At 35.7% G+C, this 19,340-nt stretch overlaps 1 protein-coding gene across 4 annotated transcripts in view; it reads left to right on the top strand.

Moving 5' to 3' along the window:
* Nucleotides 1–19,340, top strand: part of Slit2 (slit guidance ligand 2) — a 342,324-nt gene that overhangs the window by 253,889 nt on the left and 69,095 nt on the right. For 2 of the 4 annotated variants that reach the window (XM_087187403.1, XM_004847219.3), the window contains exons 12-18: nucleotides 4,596–4,667; nucleotides 7,340–7,483; nucleotides 7,588–7,751; nucleotides 8,762–8,785; nucleotides 12,266–12,416; nucleotides 15,080–15,154; nucleotides 16,698–16,841. In XM_087187403.1, the coding sequence (XP_087043529.1) occupies nucleotides 4,596–4,667; nucleotides 7,340–7,483; nucleotides 7,588–7,751; nucleotides 8,762–8,785; nucleotides 12,266–12,416; nucleotides 15,080–15,154; nucleotides 16,698–16,841 (774 nt within the window). The remainder of the gene's footprint in view (nucleotides 1–4,595; nucleotides 4,668–7,339; nucleotides 7,484–7,587; nucleotides 7,752–8,761; nucleotides 8,786–12,265; nucleotides 12,417–15,079; nucleotides 15,155–16,697; nucleotides 16,842–19,340) is intronic. The other 2 variants (XM_087187404.1, XM_004847222.3) reach the window with 1 other exon arrangement.

Genomic DNA, 19,340 nt, shown 5'->3' on the forward strand with positions numbered 1-19,340 from the left:
TAGAGTAATACGATAAAAACAATAACAAAATATCTTTCAGCATGTATGAATGTTGGACCATTTTATCCTCAGGGTGTTTTGTTTCTGTTGCTGTGGCAATAACAAAGTTTTTATAATATTTAGTGTTTAAGAATTCAGCATACTTAGCATTGTCTATAATCAACTTTTATTATTTTGTAAGTTGGAAACTTCCCTTTATATTAACAATGTAAAAAGTATTGTAACGGTATAGGACAGTGCTGATCTGATAACCTTCAGATGCTAGGGGACTTGTCTTCTGGCTTCCCCTGAGCCTGGGGAACACGGTTAAGCTAGGTATGAGTGCCGCTGAGCCTATGTTTTCCCATCTGTAAAATGGTGATCACATCACTCCTCTTCTGGCTTTGCTGAAATACTGAGTAAACAACAAGAGAGGATAGGAATGGCCATGGGAGATTCTTCTCCGCATACATATCAATTTCTAGATTTCTGGATTTTAATTATCCTAGAAATTTTTTATGTCCAGTGTCCTCAGCATGTTTTTTGTCTTTTCACATTTTCCTTTTTAACCTCTTGGAAACTAGCGCAGCTCATTTATAAATTCTGATTTCCTCTCTTCATAAGCTAGCTGCCAGATTCTACAGAGGTCTGTAGTGTAGGACTAGATGGCTATATTTACATCTCCTACGTTCTTTTCCTTTACTAGTGTGAACTTTTATGCACAGAATCTTGCATTTTACTCCTGGAATCTCCTTTAAAGTAAAATTAGTGTCATCATTTTGTGGTCACCTTTCCCTTTACTTGTGCTTGGTTAACAATTGCTTAATGTTATAATTCTCACATATACGTAAGATTATTTTACATTTATTCCCATAGTATATTTATTTCAATAAGAGAGTCAGTCAGTAGTACCTTTTCATGATGACCACTTTACAGGTTTCTGTGTTGAACAATTTTCCCTTCTTTTGGAGTTCTGTCTTCTGCCAGCTTTCCCAAAAAACAGGAGAATGCCGCCTGGCCTCCTTAAGTTGCTGTCCCCTTCTGTCCTAATGTTGACACTCACAGAGTTTAAATTGGCATTACATTCTTATCCTTCCTTCTAGTAGCAAATACTACAGCAGCCTTGAGATTTCCCGTTTTTCCAAAAGATTGCAAAAAATTCTCTATAGCATTAATTGTAGCTTATGTGTAGTATTCTGAATATAAGCCATGTATATGAAAACTAGAAAAGCTACCCAATGTACTGTATTATTCGTAGTTGGATAATATCATCTAAATCCTTGCTGGACTGTTTCCATTCCAGCTGAACAAATTTGTATTTTACAATTTCTTTTAAAATTTTCTTTCCTTAAAATTATAGCACAAAATCTCATTGGCTTTCATGAATGTTATATCATTATGCGATGATACATCTTTATCTCATTTTTATATATTTTGACTCCATTTCTTTGACTGTTGTCCATCTTCTCTGTCCTACTCTTTAGATTTTTGGTATATTTGACTCATTTTTCTTGCTACCATTCTGATGTCATTGATGTTTTAAAAAAATACCCTGACCTAGTGTTGCTATACTTTTTCTGTAAGGAAATCTCAATCCTATCACATTTAGTATTTCTTTATTATAATATTCTATGGTTGATAATCCCTATACCAGATAAACTGATAAATTATATTTTTTGCCTCCCTGGATAAGTTCCTCAATTTTTCACCATTTATACATCGTGGCTCATTAGAAATAAATATTTATTATTCTGAACATAATCTTTAAGAAAACAGAATGATTTGTTTTTGCAAAAACTTATTTTAAAACAGAAATATGACACTCCTCTTATCCACTCCTCCTTTCTAGCTATTTCAGCCAATCTTTGAATCAAAAGTCTCAACTGAAAAACGTACTAGTCACCCTTTGATTTCTTTGAGTTTCCCACATTTATATGCTTCTGGTTTTGTTTTTAAATCTCAACAGATTCCCATATGAAACATCTCTAGTGTTCAGTTACTCTGTTAAATTGCTCTTTGAAGCCACCCACACCTTATGTAAATCAGTCATGTTAATGCCTGGGGCCTGGGCAAAAGATGCACATCCAGAAATTGTATTTGGATTCGACTTACTTGGGCATCACAATTGAAACCTAGCCAAGTGGCTGGCACATACAAGTACAAGCATCTGCTGTTAAAGGAATTACTTCAATAACATTGCATTGAATGTCCCAAACTGGTGGCATATTAAATCTGTTTATCTGTATGTCCTACTGCCCTCTACTCTCTTATTTATTCTTAACCTCAAAACATACATTTACTCATGCTTTACCCTTTCTTAGTCTCCTTTTCACCTTGTCCCTGACAAGATAGAATTCTCCCTTTTGTTCTTTGATGCTTTTAAATTGTTTCTTCTCTAATGAATTTACCTTTCTAAAAAAAAAACTATATTCCATACAAATGAAATTTTATGTGGTACTGTATAGCTGTAACATTGGAATCTGAACAAATGGACTGTCTCTTTACACTATGTAACACCCAGCTTTATTTATTTCCTAGAGAGTTTTCTTCATATTTTGTAATGTATTCTCCCTCTCACTGACATCTTAAAAGGGAAACAGCATTTCCCTCACTCTGTCTTTTATTTTGTGATTTTCTTCCTTTTCAAACAGAATTCATCTACTGCTCTCGAATGTATTAATTATTTAGGTTTTTATTTCAGCTTTTTTCTTTTATGTATCAGGATATCTATTTTTTTCTTTTCCAAAAGAATATCTGTCTGATTCTTGAAAGTAATATGTTAATTGTAGATGATTATAAAAACAGAAAAATGTGTAGATGAAAGTTCGAAGCACCTCTACATGGCAAAGCACTTTCTAATTTTTTCTGTGTATGTATATTTATTTTCCAAGCAAGTATAATAAATGCAGTGATGTACAGTACTTTGTTTTCTAAAATATTCCACCTAACATTATATCATAAGCACTTTCCTGTCATGAAATATCCTTCACACTTTACTTTTTGACAAGGTAAAATATGTATTTAACAAATCCCTATTTTAGAATTTGGTAGTATTTTATGTGTTAATTTTTCACTGCTAAAACTTACGCCATGTTGGGCCGAGAAATTAGCTCACTGGCACCTTGCCTGTCTGGCAAGCACGAGGTCCTGAGTTGGATCCCTGGTACCAAAAAAAAAAAAAAACTTACACCATGTTTAACATTATGTACATAAAATACTGATTTTTTGTCTGATTAGTTTCTTAAATCGATCTCCTAAGTGTACAACTACTAAGTTAAGATTATGTAAATATACTGTATGACTTTTACATATGTTTCTAAAGCATTCTATCCACTTATAATTTGTGTCTTTTTCTACAGATAGTTCTGTTTGGGGGGTGGGGAGCAAACTTAAATAGGCATTATTATGGAACTAATGTTAATAGCTCCCCTCCTGTGTCACCAATTTCCATCCATTTACTTTTTCATGTTTTGTGCTAATTTAATTCTCAATTTATTTCTCTGCTAATTTAATCATTTCATTTGCCAAGTCAATATTAAAACCTCAATATTATGCTAGGACCCTAGGCACCAGGTGTAATTAGGTGATTCAGTAGTGATCTTTTTACTTACTGGCAACTCTTAGTGTCTGATTGAATGTGGGTATCATGACAATTCATTCTGGTTCATATTTTTTTGGACTGTATATTTCAAAGATTCCCTAAATTCGTATTCCTTGTTACTATCTTCACCGGTCTTCTACTATGAAAGCATATACATTGTATGTTTACAAAGAAAAGCCTTATTTTTACAATGAGTACCTTCCAGTGTTTACCAATATTAGCAGCCCAAAGATTACCCCTTTAATGAGCAAGATTCTACTTCTATTGTTATTTATTAGATATCCCGTGACCTCATTAAATATGGATTGTGTGTACATTTGTGTGTGCACGTGCACAAAATACAATTTAATGATAAATATTTATACGAAAGGGCAATTAAACCATGAATTAGATTTTGTTAACCTTTCTTCACTTTTTTGTTTTTCCAAATTTTATAAACATACATATGATCTGTAATTAAGTAAAAACAATTTCAAATGAACACTAGGAGCCCAAAGATTACCCCGTTAATGAGCAAGATTCTACTTCTATTGTTATTTATTAGACATCCTGTGACCTCATTAAATAACGGATTGTGTGTACATTTGTGTGTGCATGTGCACAAAATACAATTTACCAATATTAGGAGCCCAAAGATTACTCCTTTAATGAGCAAAATTCTACTTCTATTGTTATTTATTAGACATCCTGTGACCTCATTAAATACAGATTATTTGTACATTTGTGTGTGCATGTACACAAAATACAATTTAATGATAAATATACGAAAGGGCAATTAAACCATGAATTAGATTTTGTTAATCATTCTTCATTTTTTTGTTTTCCAAATTTTATAAACATACATATGATCTGTAATCAAGTAAAAACAATTTCAAATAAAGCTTTTCATTCAGCTGTAACTTTTATGATGGATTGAATGCCTGCTACCCTCCCATATGCTTGAATACATAGATATTAAATGAGTTTGTTATGCATGTTTGGTGTCTGATTTTTTTCATTTAAAACTTTTTTTCAGTGTCCTCTATGGAAATAAAATCACAGAACTACCAAAAAATTTATTTGAAGGACTGTTTTCCTTACAGCTATTGTAAGTACTTGAATGTTTTGAATCTGTTGAGCTTTATATTATATTTTGTTAGTTTACCATCTCCAACTTCCGTGGCAGCACCAGAAAAAGTGGATCCAGAATGATATAGCTTAATGAAATGGAAAAGATTAGTCTAGTGGTGCTAACTTGATGATGAATATTTATTGAAGACACAACTCTTTGGAATTTCCCCACAGCCTTTGCTTTATAGTGTCAGAAATACTTGAATTCTGGTTGTTCTGTCACTGAAAGCTTACATAATCTTGTTTGGAAAAATGTATCTATTTTTATGTAACCAGTGGTTGGACAGGAAAGATATGTGTTAATCAATATATGTGTCAAACTTTATCCAAAGAATTTACAGGAGCAAAAGTGTTGGACTGATGTCTCCAAACAAATTCATGGTGTGCAGTAGGCCATTTATACCAGAGTCTTCAAACTAATCTTTACCAAACTATCAATGAATTCTTTGGTTGTGTCCTATCCTTAAAGACCACTCTGCTTAAACAGTAGTTACTACTCACTGGTCTTGAAAGAATTCACTATACGCACTATTTATAAAAGCCAAATTTGACCCTATGTGTGTGAATGCCTGACCATATGAAAATTATATTTGGAAAAAGAAAATTAAGACATAAAATTCTAGGGTCAGCAAATTCTGTTCGAAACATCATATACAGAGTAACTTTACCTGGGGTAGACCCTGGCCTGGACGCTTTGGACACAAATATAGATATGATGTGATTTTCTCTCTCTCCTAACTCACAGTCAGTCTTCCTTAAATTTCTTAATTTTAGAATGTTGCTTTCTCTTGGGGAAGTATTTATTTGTTGGTATTTATTTGATAAACATTTATTCCCAGTTGCACAGTATTTGCAAGTGTAGAATCTTGTTCTTTACTTGACAAATTTATGTACATAATTATGTCCTATTATCCATATCTTCAACTATTTTGTGCAGAATTATATGCTATAGCACAGTTTACACATATACATGCATAATATACATGCATACACAAATAAAGCCAAATGCTAACAAGACAGTATTGAATTTTACTGAATGTAATACTCTTCACTCCATTCACCTTCCTCATTTTCTACTGTCTTAATACTACATCATCCATTAAATATATAATAGATCAGTGAATGATGACAAATACTGATTTTGTGAACTAATAACCTATTTGGGTTTTAATTTTTTTGAGCTTTTTGCAATGAAGTTATCAAATATTGCTTCTGATTTGATAGATTCTGCTCATATGACAGATTTCGTTATACATAATTGATGTAGTGTGATTCCCTATCCACATATGCCTATCAGGGGCCCCTCTGCTGTTCTTCCATGGTTACCTAGAATGCTCCACACAGTTGTGCCCAGGTGCTCTGACTATCACTGCCCTGTTTACCCTTAGCACTGAAAAGACCACCTTCTTTTGCTCCACACACACTGAACTGTGGTTAATGTACCAGATATGTTAATGGAACATGGGAGTCTGTATGTAGATCGACCTTACTTACAATTCCACCTTGCTCATGTTCCATCCCTACAAAAGCCCACAGTTCCACAGAATATTGATATATTAGCAAAAACTAATGTGTAGAGTACTGCTTTAAATGTAATCTATAATGCAGGACTAGAACTTTTAATGCAACAATTTATGTCACTATGCCGAAGATTCATCAAGTGTTCATGCAACAGAAAATATTGATTGAGCACCTAGTATATATTATGTATTACCATATCTGGAAAATATCAGGGAACAAAATAGACAAAGGTCCATGACATCCTAGGAGGAGGGGATATATAAGTGACAGTAATGACATAATAAATAAGTAAATTATATATAACCAAAAGAAATATGCATTTAAAAATAGAAAAAAATTGGATTAAATGAAGGGAATTCTTAATTCTGGAGGCTGGAAGGGGGAAAAGACAAACTACGTATATGACAGAGAGTGCTCAGGCTAGGCTGGCAAGAAGGATGATTGAGTCAGACTGGCAGGAAGCAGTGGACTCACCAGCCAGAACTGGGGCTGACCTGATCGTGCCAGGTAGAGGAAGAGAGAGTCTAGTGCATTGCAAAAGCAGCAATTCGATCAATGCAGATGGGGCAGAGCAGCCAGGGGGAGAGAACGGAGATGCCGCAGAACTCCCAGGAGTGGCTTTAGATTCCTAGTGGATGTTACAGGGTTTGGTGATGACTTAGGCTTCTACACTCAGCCAATGGGGAGCTTTTTATGTGGCTAAGAGAGGAGTGATGTGATTTGATGTAGGATGGATCATTCTAGCTGCTATGTTAAAAACAGACTGAACTATATCAAAGAGCAACATGAGGGACTAGTAAGACTTTTTATGGTGCCTTTGACAACAGAGGCTGAGTCCCATCTGGTGTTCTACCTCTACGCCATTCTGAGGGTATGTCTAATATTTTGTTCAATTCATGTCTAAGTACCACCAGGTTTAGTTTAGTTTCACTTGACTATGTGACTTTTGCTTTCTCCTATAAGCTGCAAATCTACAACCTGTACATCCTAAACTATTACTAAAGTTCAAATGTTAGTGTTGAGGTTAAACGAAATGCATTTTTATTGGGTTTTCTCAAGAAGGACAGAATCTTGCAGGTGAGTTAATGAGATGCTACACTTTAATTTTGCAACTATTTGATCAAACAGATTATTGAATGCCAACAAGATAAACTGCCTTCGGGTAGATGCTTTTCAGGATCTCCACAACTTGAACCTTCTCTCCTTGTATGACAACAAGCTTCAGACTATTGCCAAGGGAACCTTCTCACCTCTCCGTGCCATTCAAACGATGTATGTATATACAATTTGGATCAAACTTGATTAGCAATGTTTTTCCTGAATGCAAGAGTGGAACCCAGTGCAAGTCATGTGTAAAATTATTCTGTTTCTGAAAGGCATCTGGCCCAGAACCCCTTTATCTGTGACTGTCATCTCAAGTGGCTGGCGGATTATCTCCATACCAACCCAATTGAGACCAGCGGTGCCCGCTGTACCAGCCCCCGTCGCCTGGCAAACAAAAGAATTGGACAGATCAAAAGCAAGAAGTTCCGTTGTTCAGGTAATGTCTTCTTTCCTGAGACATTTCCTTTGTGACAAAAAACAGTGGTTATGGGAGACCTACCCAAACCCTGTGGCTGACTCCCAAGCATTGTGCAATCATATTTCTTTCTCTTTGGCCTATTCAGGAAAAAAATAAAATAAAAATGAGACTTTTTTAAAAAATTGAGACTTTTAGACACAACTCATGCAGTACTTCTGTGTGTAACATTTTGTAACACTATATTCAGCAGAAGAAATAGGATATTGGCTAAGTGAAAAAGATGCCTGGATACTTTATACTATTTTGATGAGGTTTAAACAGAGGGCCTTGTAACCAACTCAAAATGCTTTTAAAATATGCTAAGACCCATGTTCGTTATATTATTCTCCATTAGCCAACTTCAGATGATTCAAATAGTCAACCATGTTTTCATTTCTTCAGAAAATGAGTAAAAACGTGGTTACATGGTTTGTTCAGGCTCTGATGTGCGAGAGATGTGTGAGAGAAGTCCTTCTGTCGGTTACTCTGTCACTGAATGTGCTTTGTTATTTTGCATTCTTTAATGTTAAAGAGAGGATCCATTTTTTTTTCAAAAGGCCATCTTTTCACATTTTGGTAATGTTACATTTGTCTAAAACAGCCACATATAAGTGCAATGTATCATTATAAAATAAAAAGCTTACTTTATTAAAATATACTTCTTTTGTTATAATTTTTCTGTATTCTGATGATAGGCTGTGTTCTTTGTGTTTCTGGTAATATTCGACCTAAGTATTCCAAGCCTATTTCACATTCAGTAGTTAATTCGTACTAAAAAGCTAATATCCAATCCAAGCTGATTATTGTCCACTATTATGGATGCATTTATTACTCATTGAACATTACTATACTTCAGCCACTGCTGTGAATATACATTTTTCACTTAGTTATCTGTAGTAACTTTAGTCCATTCTTAATCTAATATAGCTCATATCTCTGCTTGCTGACATTCAGGTGCATCTTCTATTTTTTTCTCTTTTTTTATTTAGCTAAAGAACAGTATTTCATTCCAGGTAGGTTTTGCTCGGTGGTAGGACTAACCGCAAACACCCTTTCCTCACCTTCTGAAATAGATTCCAAAACTGATGTGCATGCTTTTGAAAGTACAGTGGGTACTCTGTAGATAGATTGACTTATGCATAGATCACTTGTAGCTGTTTCCTGAAAACCCGACCTTTGCATGCGGCTTCTGATGTTGAACATATTTATTATTAAACTCCCACCTTCTTTTCTCTCCCTTTCACTTTGGCACATTATCTACAGTTTCTCACAGTAGCTAAAATGTTTGAAGCTATGGCTTTCTACTGAAATCATTTTTTTCCTCCTTACATTGTATATCTGATCTTTCAGCCTGTTTTTAAAATTTAGCTTACTGAGCTAGTTTTAAAGACAGAGGCCTTTCTATTGTCAAAGAGCTAATTCTACATGAAATCAGTGTGAACACACAAAATCATTTTCAGCAGTAGAATTCTGAAGCTTTTTATATTTAAAAAGTGTATGTTTTTCTTTTGCTTAGTTTTATACAAAAACAGCTTCATGCTGGTTTGTATGCACTTGAACCTTATTTGTTTATAACTTTACAATGTTGCATATCCACGCTTGGAGTATAACTCCACAAAAAAGATTATTGATGTCCACGATGAAAGCATTAGAAAGTGCATAAGCCCTAAATGCCTTGAATTATTTAGGCAGATGGGTAAAATGTTTCTAAATATAATGATTGCAATATTGTATTACTTCAATCTTAGCATTCTCATGACTGATGATTCTAGAGCTAGCTCTTTAAAATATGTTCCTTCACTTATTTTTTTTCCTTGCCTGCAAATTGTGTAAAATGCCTTTTGATTGTTTTAAGCCATTATATAAAAAATAAGTGTTAATTATCGATTGGCTGCATTCACCATTTCCTGGGTATAATCGAGACTATACTATATTTTACGAACTATAAATAAGTTATTTCTACAACGTTCAGTGTATAAAATTATACTTATTTTCTTACAAAGAACTTTGAGTCTGGTCTCTCTATTAAGGAGATATTTGTTGCTTGCCATTATTGAGATATAGTCTAAATACTTTTAACCATTTAATGGATTTAGTCATATTACTCATTCTGAGGAGTGCAAATGATTAAATAATATTTTATATATTTTATTTGCCAGTAAAACAAGCAACATGTTGAAAAGAACAGCTGATGTGCCTTAATTGGCAACATTTAAAATTGATTGTTCTGAACCAATTATTAAGTGGAAAGTCAGTTGACAGTTGTTGCTTAACTGAAAAAAGCTATATTATAAACACTAGACCACCCATAGAATAATACATCAATATAATTTAAATCCTAAAATTGTAACAGTTAATATAATAGTGACAAAATTATTCGAACTATTGTATTTAAATACACTTTACCAAAAATTTAGAAACCAATATTTTTAATTCACCAAGTATAGAGCAAAACTCAGGCTTTTAATAATTATTCTAATAGAGCTTTCCCCTCTAACTGGCAGATAGGAGCCAAAATAGATATTGACAAATACACTTTATATCTGATACAAATTATTAACTTCCAATTCCTAATAATTCAATTTACATTATTTAAATTAATAATAATAGGCAGGACACTGCAGGATGCTTAGGGCCTCCTTTACCCTATTTATTTCCAAAATTTTAATTAAAATTTAGATCTATCTAATGAACTATCATAAATCAACATTGTTTTCATAGTATTGACTGCAGATTATTTGAATATATTCAGTGAACCTGTCACTTAGACTTCATTGTCACTGAACCCTTATTTCACTTCAGGCTAAATCTGAAGACACAGTAAAACAGATCCTCAATAATTACTATGGCGTTAATTGCCAAATATAATCTAATGGTTATATTTGGCGTTGCAAACTTCAAATAAGAGTTTGATCCCATTCTCACTAAGTGGCATTATTTATAAATTGGAAAGGTCATTAAAAAGCATTGTAAGCTACAATTTAAGGATTAATCAAATGATCTAATGATAGTCCTTGAGGATCTGCATGATTGTTTTTTTATTCACTTTTATAAGTGTACTTGTGTAGTACCATTCTATGTGACATTCTAAATATTACAGTCATAATTCAAAAGAAAATCTGCCTTGCAGAGAGTTCAGTTTTTAAAGAAATCGACAAGAACTTAATTTGTACTGTGCCTCTTTTATGCCATTTCTTTTCCTTTAAAGCTATCATGCTTGAAAAATTATTGTGAATTTTACAAAGCATGACAAATCCCTTCATGCCATGCTGTTCCCCTATAATTGCTATGATAAAGAAACGAGAAAGGGAGCATAGTTTGATATGTGTGTATATGTCTGTTAATCTTAATTGGGATTACTCTTTCTTTCTTTCCTTCTTGGTGATCTTTACTTTTGCAGGAATTCACCATTTGGGCTGTAAGTAAAAGTGTCTGATCTGAAACATAATGTCCTCCCTTTTCAATCCCGATGTACCTTCTTCTAGTCTTGATCCTTTGCACCTATTTTTCAAGAAGAAACCACAGATCTTTTGAGCTTCTCTGTTGTCCTTGTAGCTCACCTTCAACTTCTTCCTGGATGTCCTTCCGAAAGCTGTGGTTTCCATTCTGCGGTTCTGAGGAATGGTGGAAGCACCTTTCAGTAGAGCCCCTTTTTGTGTTTCCAGGAAATCTTCGGTAGTAATACACTTACTATGGTCCTAAACATTCTGCGGGAAGAGTGCATGTCATGTAAACAGTGTTACATTTCCGGAACGTCTGTAGTTTTTCTCCTACTTCCCTTCATCTTTCCTCTTGGCCTCCCCTTTGGCCTAGTGGTTGGTGTAGTGATAATGTAGCGAGATTTTCTGTTGTGCTTGATCTAACCATGTGGTTGCGAGGTATGAGTAAAACATGGTTCCGTCAAGCACCATGGAACGTCACGCAGCTTTCTACAGCATGACAAGCTGCTGAGGCTCAAGGCAGGATTAACTTGTCTCTCTTTATAAAATCAAAATGAAAAAAAGAGGGCTTTTTAGGCATTTCTGAAGATTATGTGAGAGGGAGAGAATAATAAAAGTCCACAGAAAATTTAAAAACTTGAGTATATCTATTTGCCTTGAAAGCCCTAATTTATAATGATATACAGGAATATGTTGATTATGGATACATTTTCAATTCTTGACCCAGAAAAAAAATAAACTTTAAGAATTAATAGCCATTGTGTGATTAGCTGTGAAATAGGGTAGAATGGCTCAGAACTGGATCAGCAGAAAGTACAGCTGTGAAAAGCTCAACTTTATTCATGTTTTCCTGTTGTGTGAATCTGGTCACTCTTTTTTCCAGAAATTCCAAGCCTTTCTTTTAACCCTCTCTTGACATCCATTGACAAAAATTCCCTAAGTTGTCTCCCTGCTGCATAATCTATAGTTATCTTACTTTTTCCTTCTGACAAATTAGTGAACATGCTAATCTTTAGACTCAGTACCTTTTTCTTTGGCTTGAATTCTCAATAGGTGCAGAAGATTATCGATCAAAATTAAGTGGAGACTGCTTCGCAGATTTGGCTTGCCCTGAAAAATGCCGCTGTGAAGGGACCACAGTAGATTGCTCCAATCAAAAACTCAACAAAATCCCTGATCATATTCCCCAGTACACTGCAGAGCTGTAAGTTCATCCTGCCTCAAAATTCTCATTGGAACGGAGGGAATAAAAGCATCAATGCATAGGAAATTTTGTCTTGCCTTTGTTATTCTCAATAATCATGTTAATTATAACTAATGCACAGTGTGCATTTATGTAGTTCTGTTTTGTGTAAGACTATATTAGAGGATATCTTAGTCCATTGTTCTAGCTGAAGATGCAATTTAACACTCAGAATTCACTTGGCACTTAAGAATGCTAATAATAATAGTGATTATTTTATTCATATGTATTGCGGGGGTTTTTCCAAAATCCATTTCTAAGCACTTAATAGATTTTTAAAGTATTTAATCCTTACTTACAACAACCAAATAAAGTAGTTTGAGACTCACCATTTTGAATCCCAGTTAATTATAAATCTAGTCATGGAGTCTTTTTTATCTTTTTTATTCTTTCCTTGACTCACAGGTAGAAGAATTCAGGGATTATCAGGTATAAAAATGCTACAGATAGTTTTTTTTTTCCTCAACAATGGTTAGCATAACAGGGAAAGCCAAAGGCAGAATATGATGATTCAGACTTACAAGTCTGACATAGGACCTCGCATGTATGAGTGCTAAAATTATTTGTGGGTTCTTTGTGGATTCTGTGCTCATATATGGTTTGCCTTTATTAACTTTATTTATGAAGGCAGGATTCATGTGGTAGTAGTCTAAAAATTCAAGGAAAATCTAGTGAAATCTCATGTTCTGTACATCATATGTATGGCACCATCTGAAAATTGTCATTTATTGCTTTGCAGAGTTGCTTGTCTCTCTATGTGTGTATAATCCTTCTGTCTTCAACTAGATTATAGCTCCTTGATCGCAGGGAATGTGTGTTATGGTTTAACCTCCCACCGTGCCTATACACATGTCTGCTACTTAAAGAATTTTGAGGAAGTTGATTAATTAAAAATAAAGTTCTGACTTTCAGAGAGTGGATAGAAACTAACTCCTTTGTGGTTATAGTGATTTTTTTGTACCTCTTTGCACATGAAGCTATTTAATAAATGCAGGACTTTTAGAAGGACTTTTACACGGAGATCACACAGCAGAAGACCTGAACTCTGTTTTTTAACAATAATGTGGGGATTTATATTTATTTCCAATAATATTACAAAGAACAAGTGACATCTCTCAGCATGATAATGCCTTAAATATGCTTGTTTGTCAGTCAAAAATTACATTTGAAACTAATCACTCATCTAGATTCCAAAATGTTTTGTATCTTTTAAAATTAATATTTTGTTAATTATGAATATAAAATTAATGCTCAGAAGAAACTATTTACAAATTATGCATCTAATTAGAGATTTATATCCAAAATATGTGAGAAACTCTTACAGTTTCACAGTAAACGATAAATTACCTATTTGAAGTCAAATTATCTGTATGTTATACACAGCTCTTCAAGGAGATATACAAATGGTCACTAAACACATGAAAATTTCCTTTGACACAGTCATTAGAAAAATGCAAATTAAAACTACAATGAGATACCAAGACACACATAGTGAAATACCTATAAAATAAAAAGAATCAATAATAAGTAGGAGAAATTGGGATACTCATACATTGAATGTAAAATGGTATAGCCTTTTTGGGAAACAGTTTGTCTATACTTCTAAGAGTTAAACATAGATTTGCCATATGATCCAACAATTTCCTCATAAGTATACATTCAGAAGAACTGAAAAGATGCATCCAGACAAAAACCTGTATGTCAATGTCCATAGCAGAATTTTTCATAATAGTTAAAAAGATAAAAATGTTCAACAACTAATAAAAAGCTAAATAAATGTGGTGTGTCCATACAATTATTCATTCATAAAAATAATAAAGCACTGATACATTGTACAACATTAACAAACATTAAAACATCATACAAAGTGAAAAAAGGTGGAAACACAAAGCCGTATTTTATATGACTCCATTTATATGAAGTGCCCAGGGTAGGAAAACAATGACTAAGTTAGTTGCCAAAGCCAGAGTATGTTGGCGGGGCTAGGTTGGGGTGACGGGTAGGGGGTGTCAAGGGAAGTAACTTGTGATGACTATGAAGTTTCTTTTTGAGAGTGATGAAAATATTCTGGAATTAGATAGTAGAGCTGGTTCCACGAATTAACGAATACACTAAAATCCTCTAAGTTGTACACTGTAAAAGGATGAACTTTATAGTATATGATTTATATTTTAATAAAGCTCCAAATAAAAACATTATTAAGCAAGTAATTTGGAAAAAATGTATAAAAACACTTCTTGGGGCCAAGGATGTAGCTCAGCAGAACAGCACCTGCCTGGCAAGTGTGAGGTCCTGAATTCAAGCCCTGGTCCAAAAAAAGTTTCTTGGATGAGAAATAGTGAGAAAAAGTTTGAGAAACTTTATGTGAGAGATTACTGAATAGGAGCTGGTTTTGCTTATTGATTTTCCTTACCATGTGCTTCTTAATATGTTTTATTTGATAATTAAAATTTGAGGGAAATGCAGAAAAATATCAGTACTCTCCATTAAATCCTCTATGATATTTGTACTATATTTTGTTTTAGAGTTATCATTAAACAGTGTTACAATTCAGTATGTCAAATAAAATGCAGTCCTTGGTAACTCTTGGTAATGGAACTTCCTGTTCCTTCTTTTCTCCCCAGGCGTCTCAATAATAATGAATTTACAGTGTTGGAAGCCACAGGAATCTTTAAGAAACTTCCTCAATTACGAAAGATGTAAGTCACCTGTCAGTGATCTTTTAAATTTCTCTAGTGTTCTATTGTGTTTGTCCCTGTACTTTTAAAGTTTTATCTAAGTTTCTTTTGGAAATTAGAAAATATAAATAATCCAGGGAAAAGTCCATTCCCTGACTACCCGTGATATGAATACAGCATTATCTCCGAAAGGAACGTTTCCATGTGTTCAGAAAGTGCAAACCAAAGCCTTAGCATCTTACTCGAATGCAGACAGCTGGTCTGTGATATGACCACAGCAGGATCCCAGCAATCTAAGCACATTAAAATGGGTTCCGCAGTGTTTTGTAACTTCCTTTACTATTCCCCAAACCATGCTGTTATTTCTCTTGCAACACATTTGACTTTTTGACTTTTTGCTTCATTAAACTTTCATTAGAAGATAGTCAAAATTAATGATTGGTAAACTGGCCCAATAGCTCTTCTGTGTTAATACGTGTCCACAACTCATATTTTAAAATAAGTTCTTAAGCTCAGCAATTTCAGCACACTTAGTATTCTATACCCGCGAGGAGGACTGAAGGGGGGACGAGACAGGACAAGCATGTAAGGACAAGGAAGCCCCTCCACACAAAAGGAAGTGTTGGAGAAGAGACGTTTTCTCCCACGACTTCTGTGTGTTCACACGAAACTGGCCTGTGGTTGCCCAGACTCTCAGTGACAGAATGGACTGCATCTTCCTGTATACTTCATCGCTATCATATGTTACCCCCAAATGTTTTCTGATTTCTGATTGCCCTCCCTTTTCACTGTTTACTAAATATACTTTCTTTTTAGCTTTAAGATGACTTGTAATGCAGCAAATATTTATTGAACAGGCACTTGGAATGGTGCTTTCAGAGGCATAAAAGACACTTAAAATTTATCTTCTTTACAGGCCACTTATGCTCCTGGAATGAAGAGTGAAAAAGAAACAGAAAGAGCCTATACTGGACATTCCTGCCCTTTGGGCAAGCATTGTAGTATTGGGCAAGCATTGTAGTATTTGATTTTATATAAAACAGAGTTAAAGTGCTTGTCTCAACACAATATTACTTGAGAAGTTTAACTGGGAACAAATCTCTATTTGAACACATCTCAGATGCTATGTAAACACTAACACGTTTGAGACTATTCTCTCTATTCAATTACCTCTTTTATTCATTAATTAATTCAACAGTTTTAATAGGGGACATTTCTTTTTAAAATTCCTTATTAAATCTTACAGAGGACATGAAGTTTTACGCAACCCTTTACATGGTCTCAAGTATGTTATGTCCCCTGGAACCCTTGCAGATCATCTTGGCAAGACTCAGGCTGGTATTTCTTGCCACAAATATCCCCTCTTGATTTACTGTCCCCTTAGTTTCTTGCAACAGGGAATGGGTGTCTCCTCAAAGCTCCTGCTGTGCTGCGCAGCAATAAACTGGGAGATTGTGGAAGACTTTGTTCAGTAGAGGAAAATGATCAAGGCTCTTGTTTTAGTGGTGGCCTCTTTTAGAGAGAGGAATTGTTTATAATCTTTGTTTCAACTATTTTTATTTAGCAATTTTAGCAACAATAAGATTACGGATATTGAGGAGGGAGCATTTGAGGGAGCATCCGGAGTGAATGAAATGCTTCTCACCAGTAACCGTTTGGAAAACGTTCGGCATACGATGTTCAAGGGATTGGAAAGCCTCAAAACTCTGTGAGTCTTCTGATGGGCATTGGAAACCAACACATGGAAAGGCATTGTTCATTATAACCCTGGGAGGGTGTGACCCCTGCTGCTCTGCCCACTGCATCCCTTTCTCTTTCCATCTCTCTCTTTTCCTTTCCTTCTCCACACTCTCTTAGAGACACACACACACACACACACACACACACACCCGGATGTGTGTGCGCGTGTCTTTTGTGAAGGCAAAGCCCCCTATTCCCATACTCCTGTTCTCTGTAAGTTGCAAGGAAAGCCCTTCCTGGCTACTCTGTCCTCAAGAAAACACATCCCCCCTGCTGCCACACTTGTCCTGTCCTGGCTTCCCTGTTCTACCTCACATGATCATTCTCTTCTCTTTTCTCCAATAACTTTCACTTTATACTCAGTTTTGGACCAAGGACTCGAATTTTCAAAATCAATACTAACCTTCGAAACATAGTATCCCTACAGCTTCTCCAGGGACCGCATTTGTCTGTCTCTATCCACAAGCTCTTCCTGAAAAGCACCAATGAGTGGCTAGTGGTCCATCTTTTACTACCGTTTTGGAGAAGAAAACATGCTGAATCCTGCCTACTTGTTCAGGGTAGGGAGGTTCTTTGTGTTTTCAAAAGGCCATTGGCCAAGGACGATGGGGACTGGATTGAACAAGTAAGCACAACAGTTTTCGATTACTTGGGTTCTCCACAGTGTGTATACATTTTCCATATCTTTATATTACACAAGTGCCTCTGACAAAGCAGTATCCTAAAGATCGGAAGAGAGACAAGCCAAACTCTTTGGTCATGAAGAAAACTCTTATGTAACCAAGAAGCAGCTCTTGGTGATTGCAGGGCACTCTCTCCCCTAGACCCAGAGAGCCGGGTACAACCGGGTGGCTGGTAGCCTGGGCATCAGGAAGTCTGTTGCCTGCTTTACAGGAGGATCAGGGAGAACAGCATTGCCCCTGACAGTGAGATGTGTCAACAATGTCACAAGTTTGAACCCAGTCAAAAAGACTGGAATGTGTAAGAGCAGCGGTCTGCTCGCTGAGCTTCTCAGGGTTGGCCTAGAGCAGCGATGGTGCAGGTTTTGGAGCTTTTAGTCATACAGATAGCCTGCTTGCCATAGGTCTGTCATCATTGGCCTAAATCCTAACCACCTGGCAGAACTAGAACTATGCAGATCCCTCCCATGGCTAGTTGATAGCCCCTCCAAAGTGATATGCAAATATTTTTCCATTCTGTTATTGTAAGACATACTTTGGAGGGGAGGAGGGCACAGAAGGTAGACCATAAGTGGCTATGTTTATTCTTCCCCTAAGCTGTCCCAGTTAACTCAGCAAATCAAAAATCCTGCAATAAACAGAAGCCTCCTTTCTTCCATAGCAGTTGATCGACTATTTGTTATTACTGAAACTTTTTCCCCGGTAGAGCAATGCTGTGGAGAAGAACGGGGGAGTAGGGTACAACACATCTGTATTAGTCTACTCCAGCTGCCATCACCAGAACCACAGACTGGATGGCTTAAACACCGCAATTTATTCCTCATTCTTTTGGAGGCTGGGAGTTCAAGATCAAGGTGCCAGTGGGTGAGGTTGTGGTGAAGCCGCATTCTCGGTCTGAGGGTCCCATCTCCCTCCCATGTCCTCACATGGCTCTTGGTCTCTGTGCTCATGTAGAAATAATGAGAGTGCACACGAGCTCTCCAGTGTCTCTTCCTCTTAGGAGGTAGGTGGAATTCTCAGAATGGGCCCCATTCCTGTGATCACAGTTAATATTCATTACTTTCCTAATGTCCTCTCCAAATACAGCCACAGTGGGGAGTAAAAGCTTTAAGGTATGCATTTGGGAGAAAGAAAATGGGGTGCACAACACCATCCTAAAGAACTTGCCAAAATAATTCTTCTGATTAGTTACGTTTACACAGCTTGCGCTGAGAGTGCTTGTCAAAATTTATCTTTCTCCTTTCATTTTATTTCTATTGATGTGTTTGTATTGCTTGTGTTTTCATGCCTAGAACAGCTATACTCTGACTCTCTCCTTAATTCAGCTTTGCCATGACTAACAAAATAGAGCAGTCTAGAGCCAAACTTGAGGTATTCCAAGTTCTAAAGAAGGTTTTTCTAGAACTGTCTCTTCTTTCCCATGATCTTTTCAACTCCCAGATTTAAAGATTTTGACAGCGCGTCCAAATTTCCCTAGACTTCCTAACCCTGTAGAAATAGAGGCCACTGTGTGCCCCATGTACGTATTTCAGCCAGTCTTAGAATCCCCAGACATTGTGGACAAAACACAATGCACATGTGAGCCTATGGATTTTTCCATCAACAGAGAATGAAGTTCTGCAACTTCTCCCAGGGCACCATTACCATAAGAAGAGTAGGACCAAGTGCTATCTATTATGTATGATAATAATACTTTACTGTTGCACCTGTTTTGTAACACAAAATGATGCCTTGCTAAGGAAACCCTCATCATCTTTTCTTACCTTTGACTTGCCAGAATACAAAAG

The sequence above is a fragment of the Heterocephalus glaber genome, unplaced genomic scaffold (assembly GCF_053883595.1).
Source record: "Heterocephalus glaber isolate CG9 unplaced genomic scaffold, H.glaber_assembly_v1.0 deba00001509, whole genome shotgun sequence".
Taxonomy (NCBI): domain Eukaryota; kingdom Metazoa; phylum Chordata; class Mammalia; order Rodentia; family Bathyergidae; genus Heterocephalus; species Heterocephalus glaber.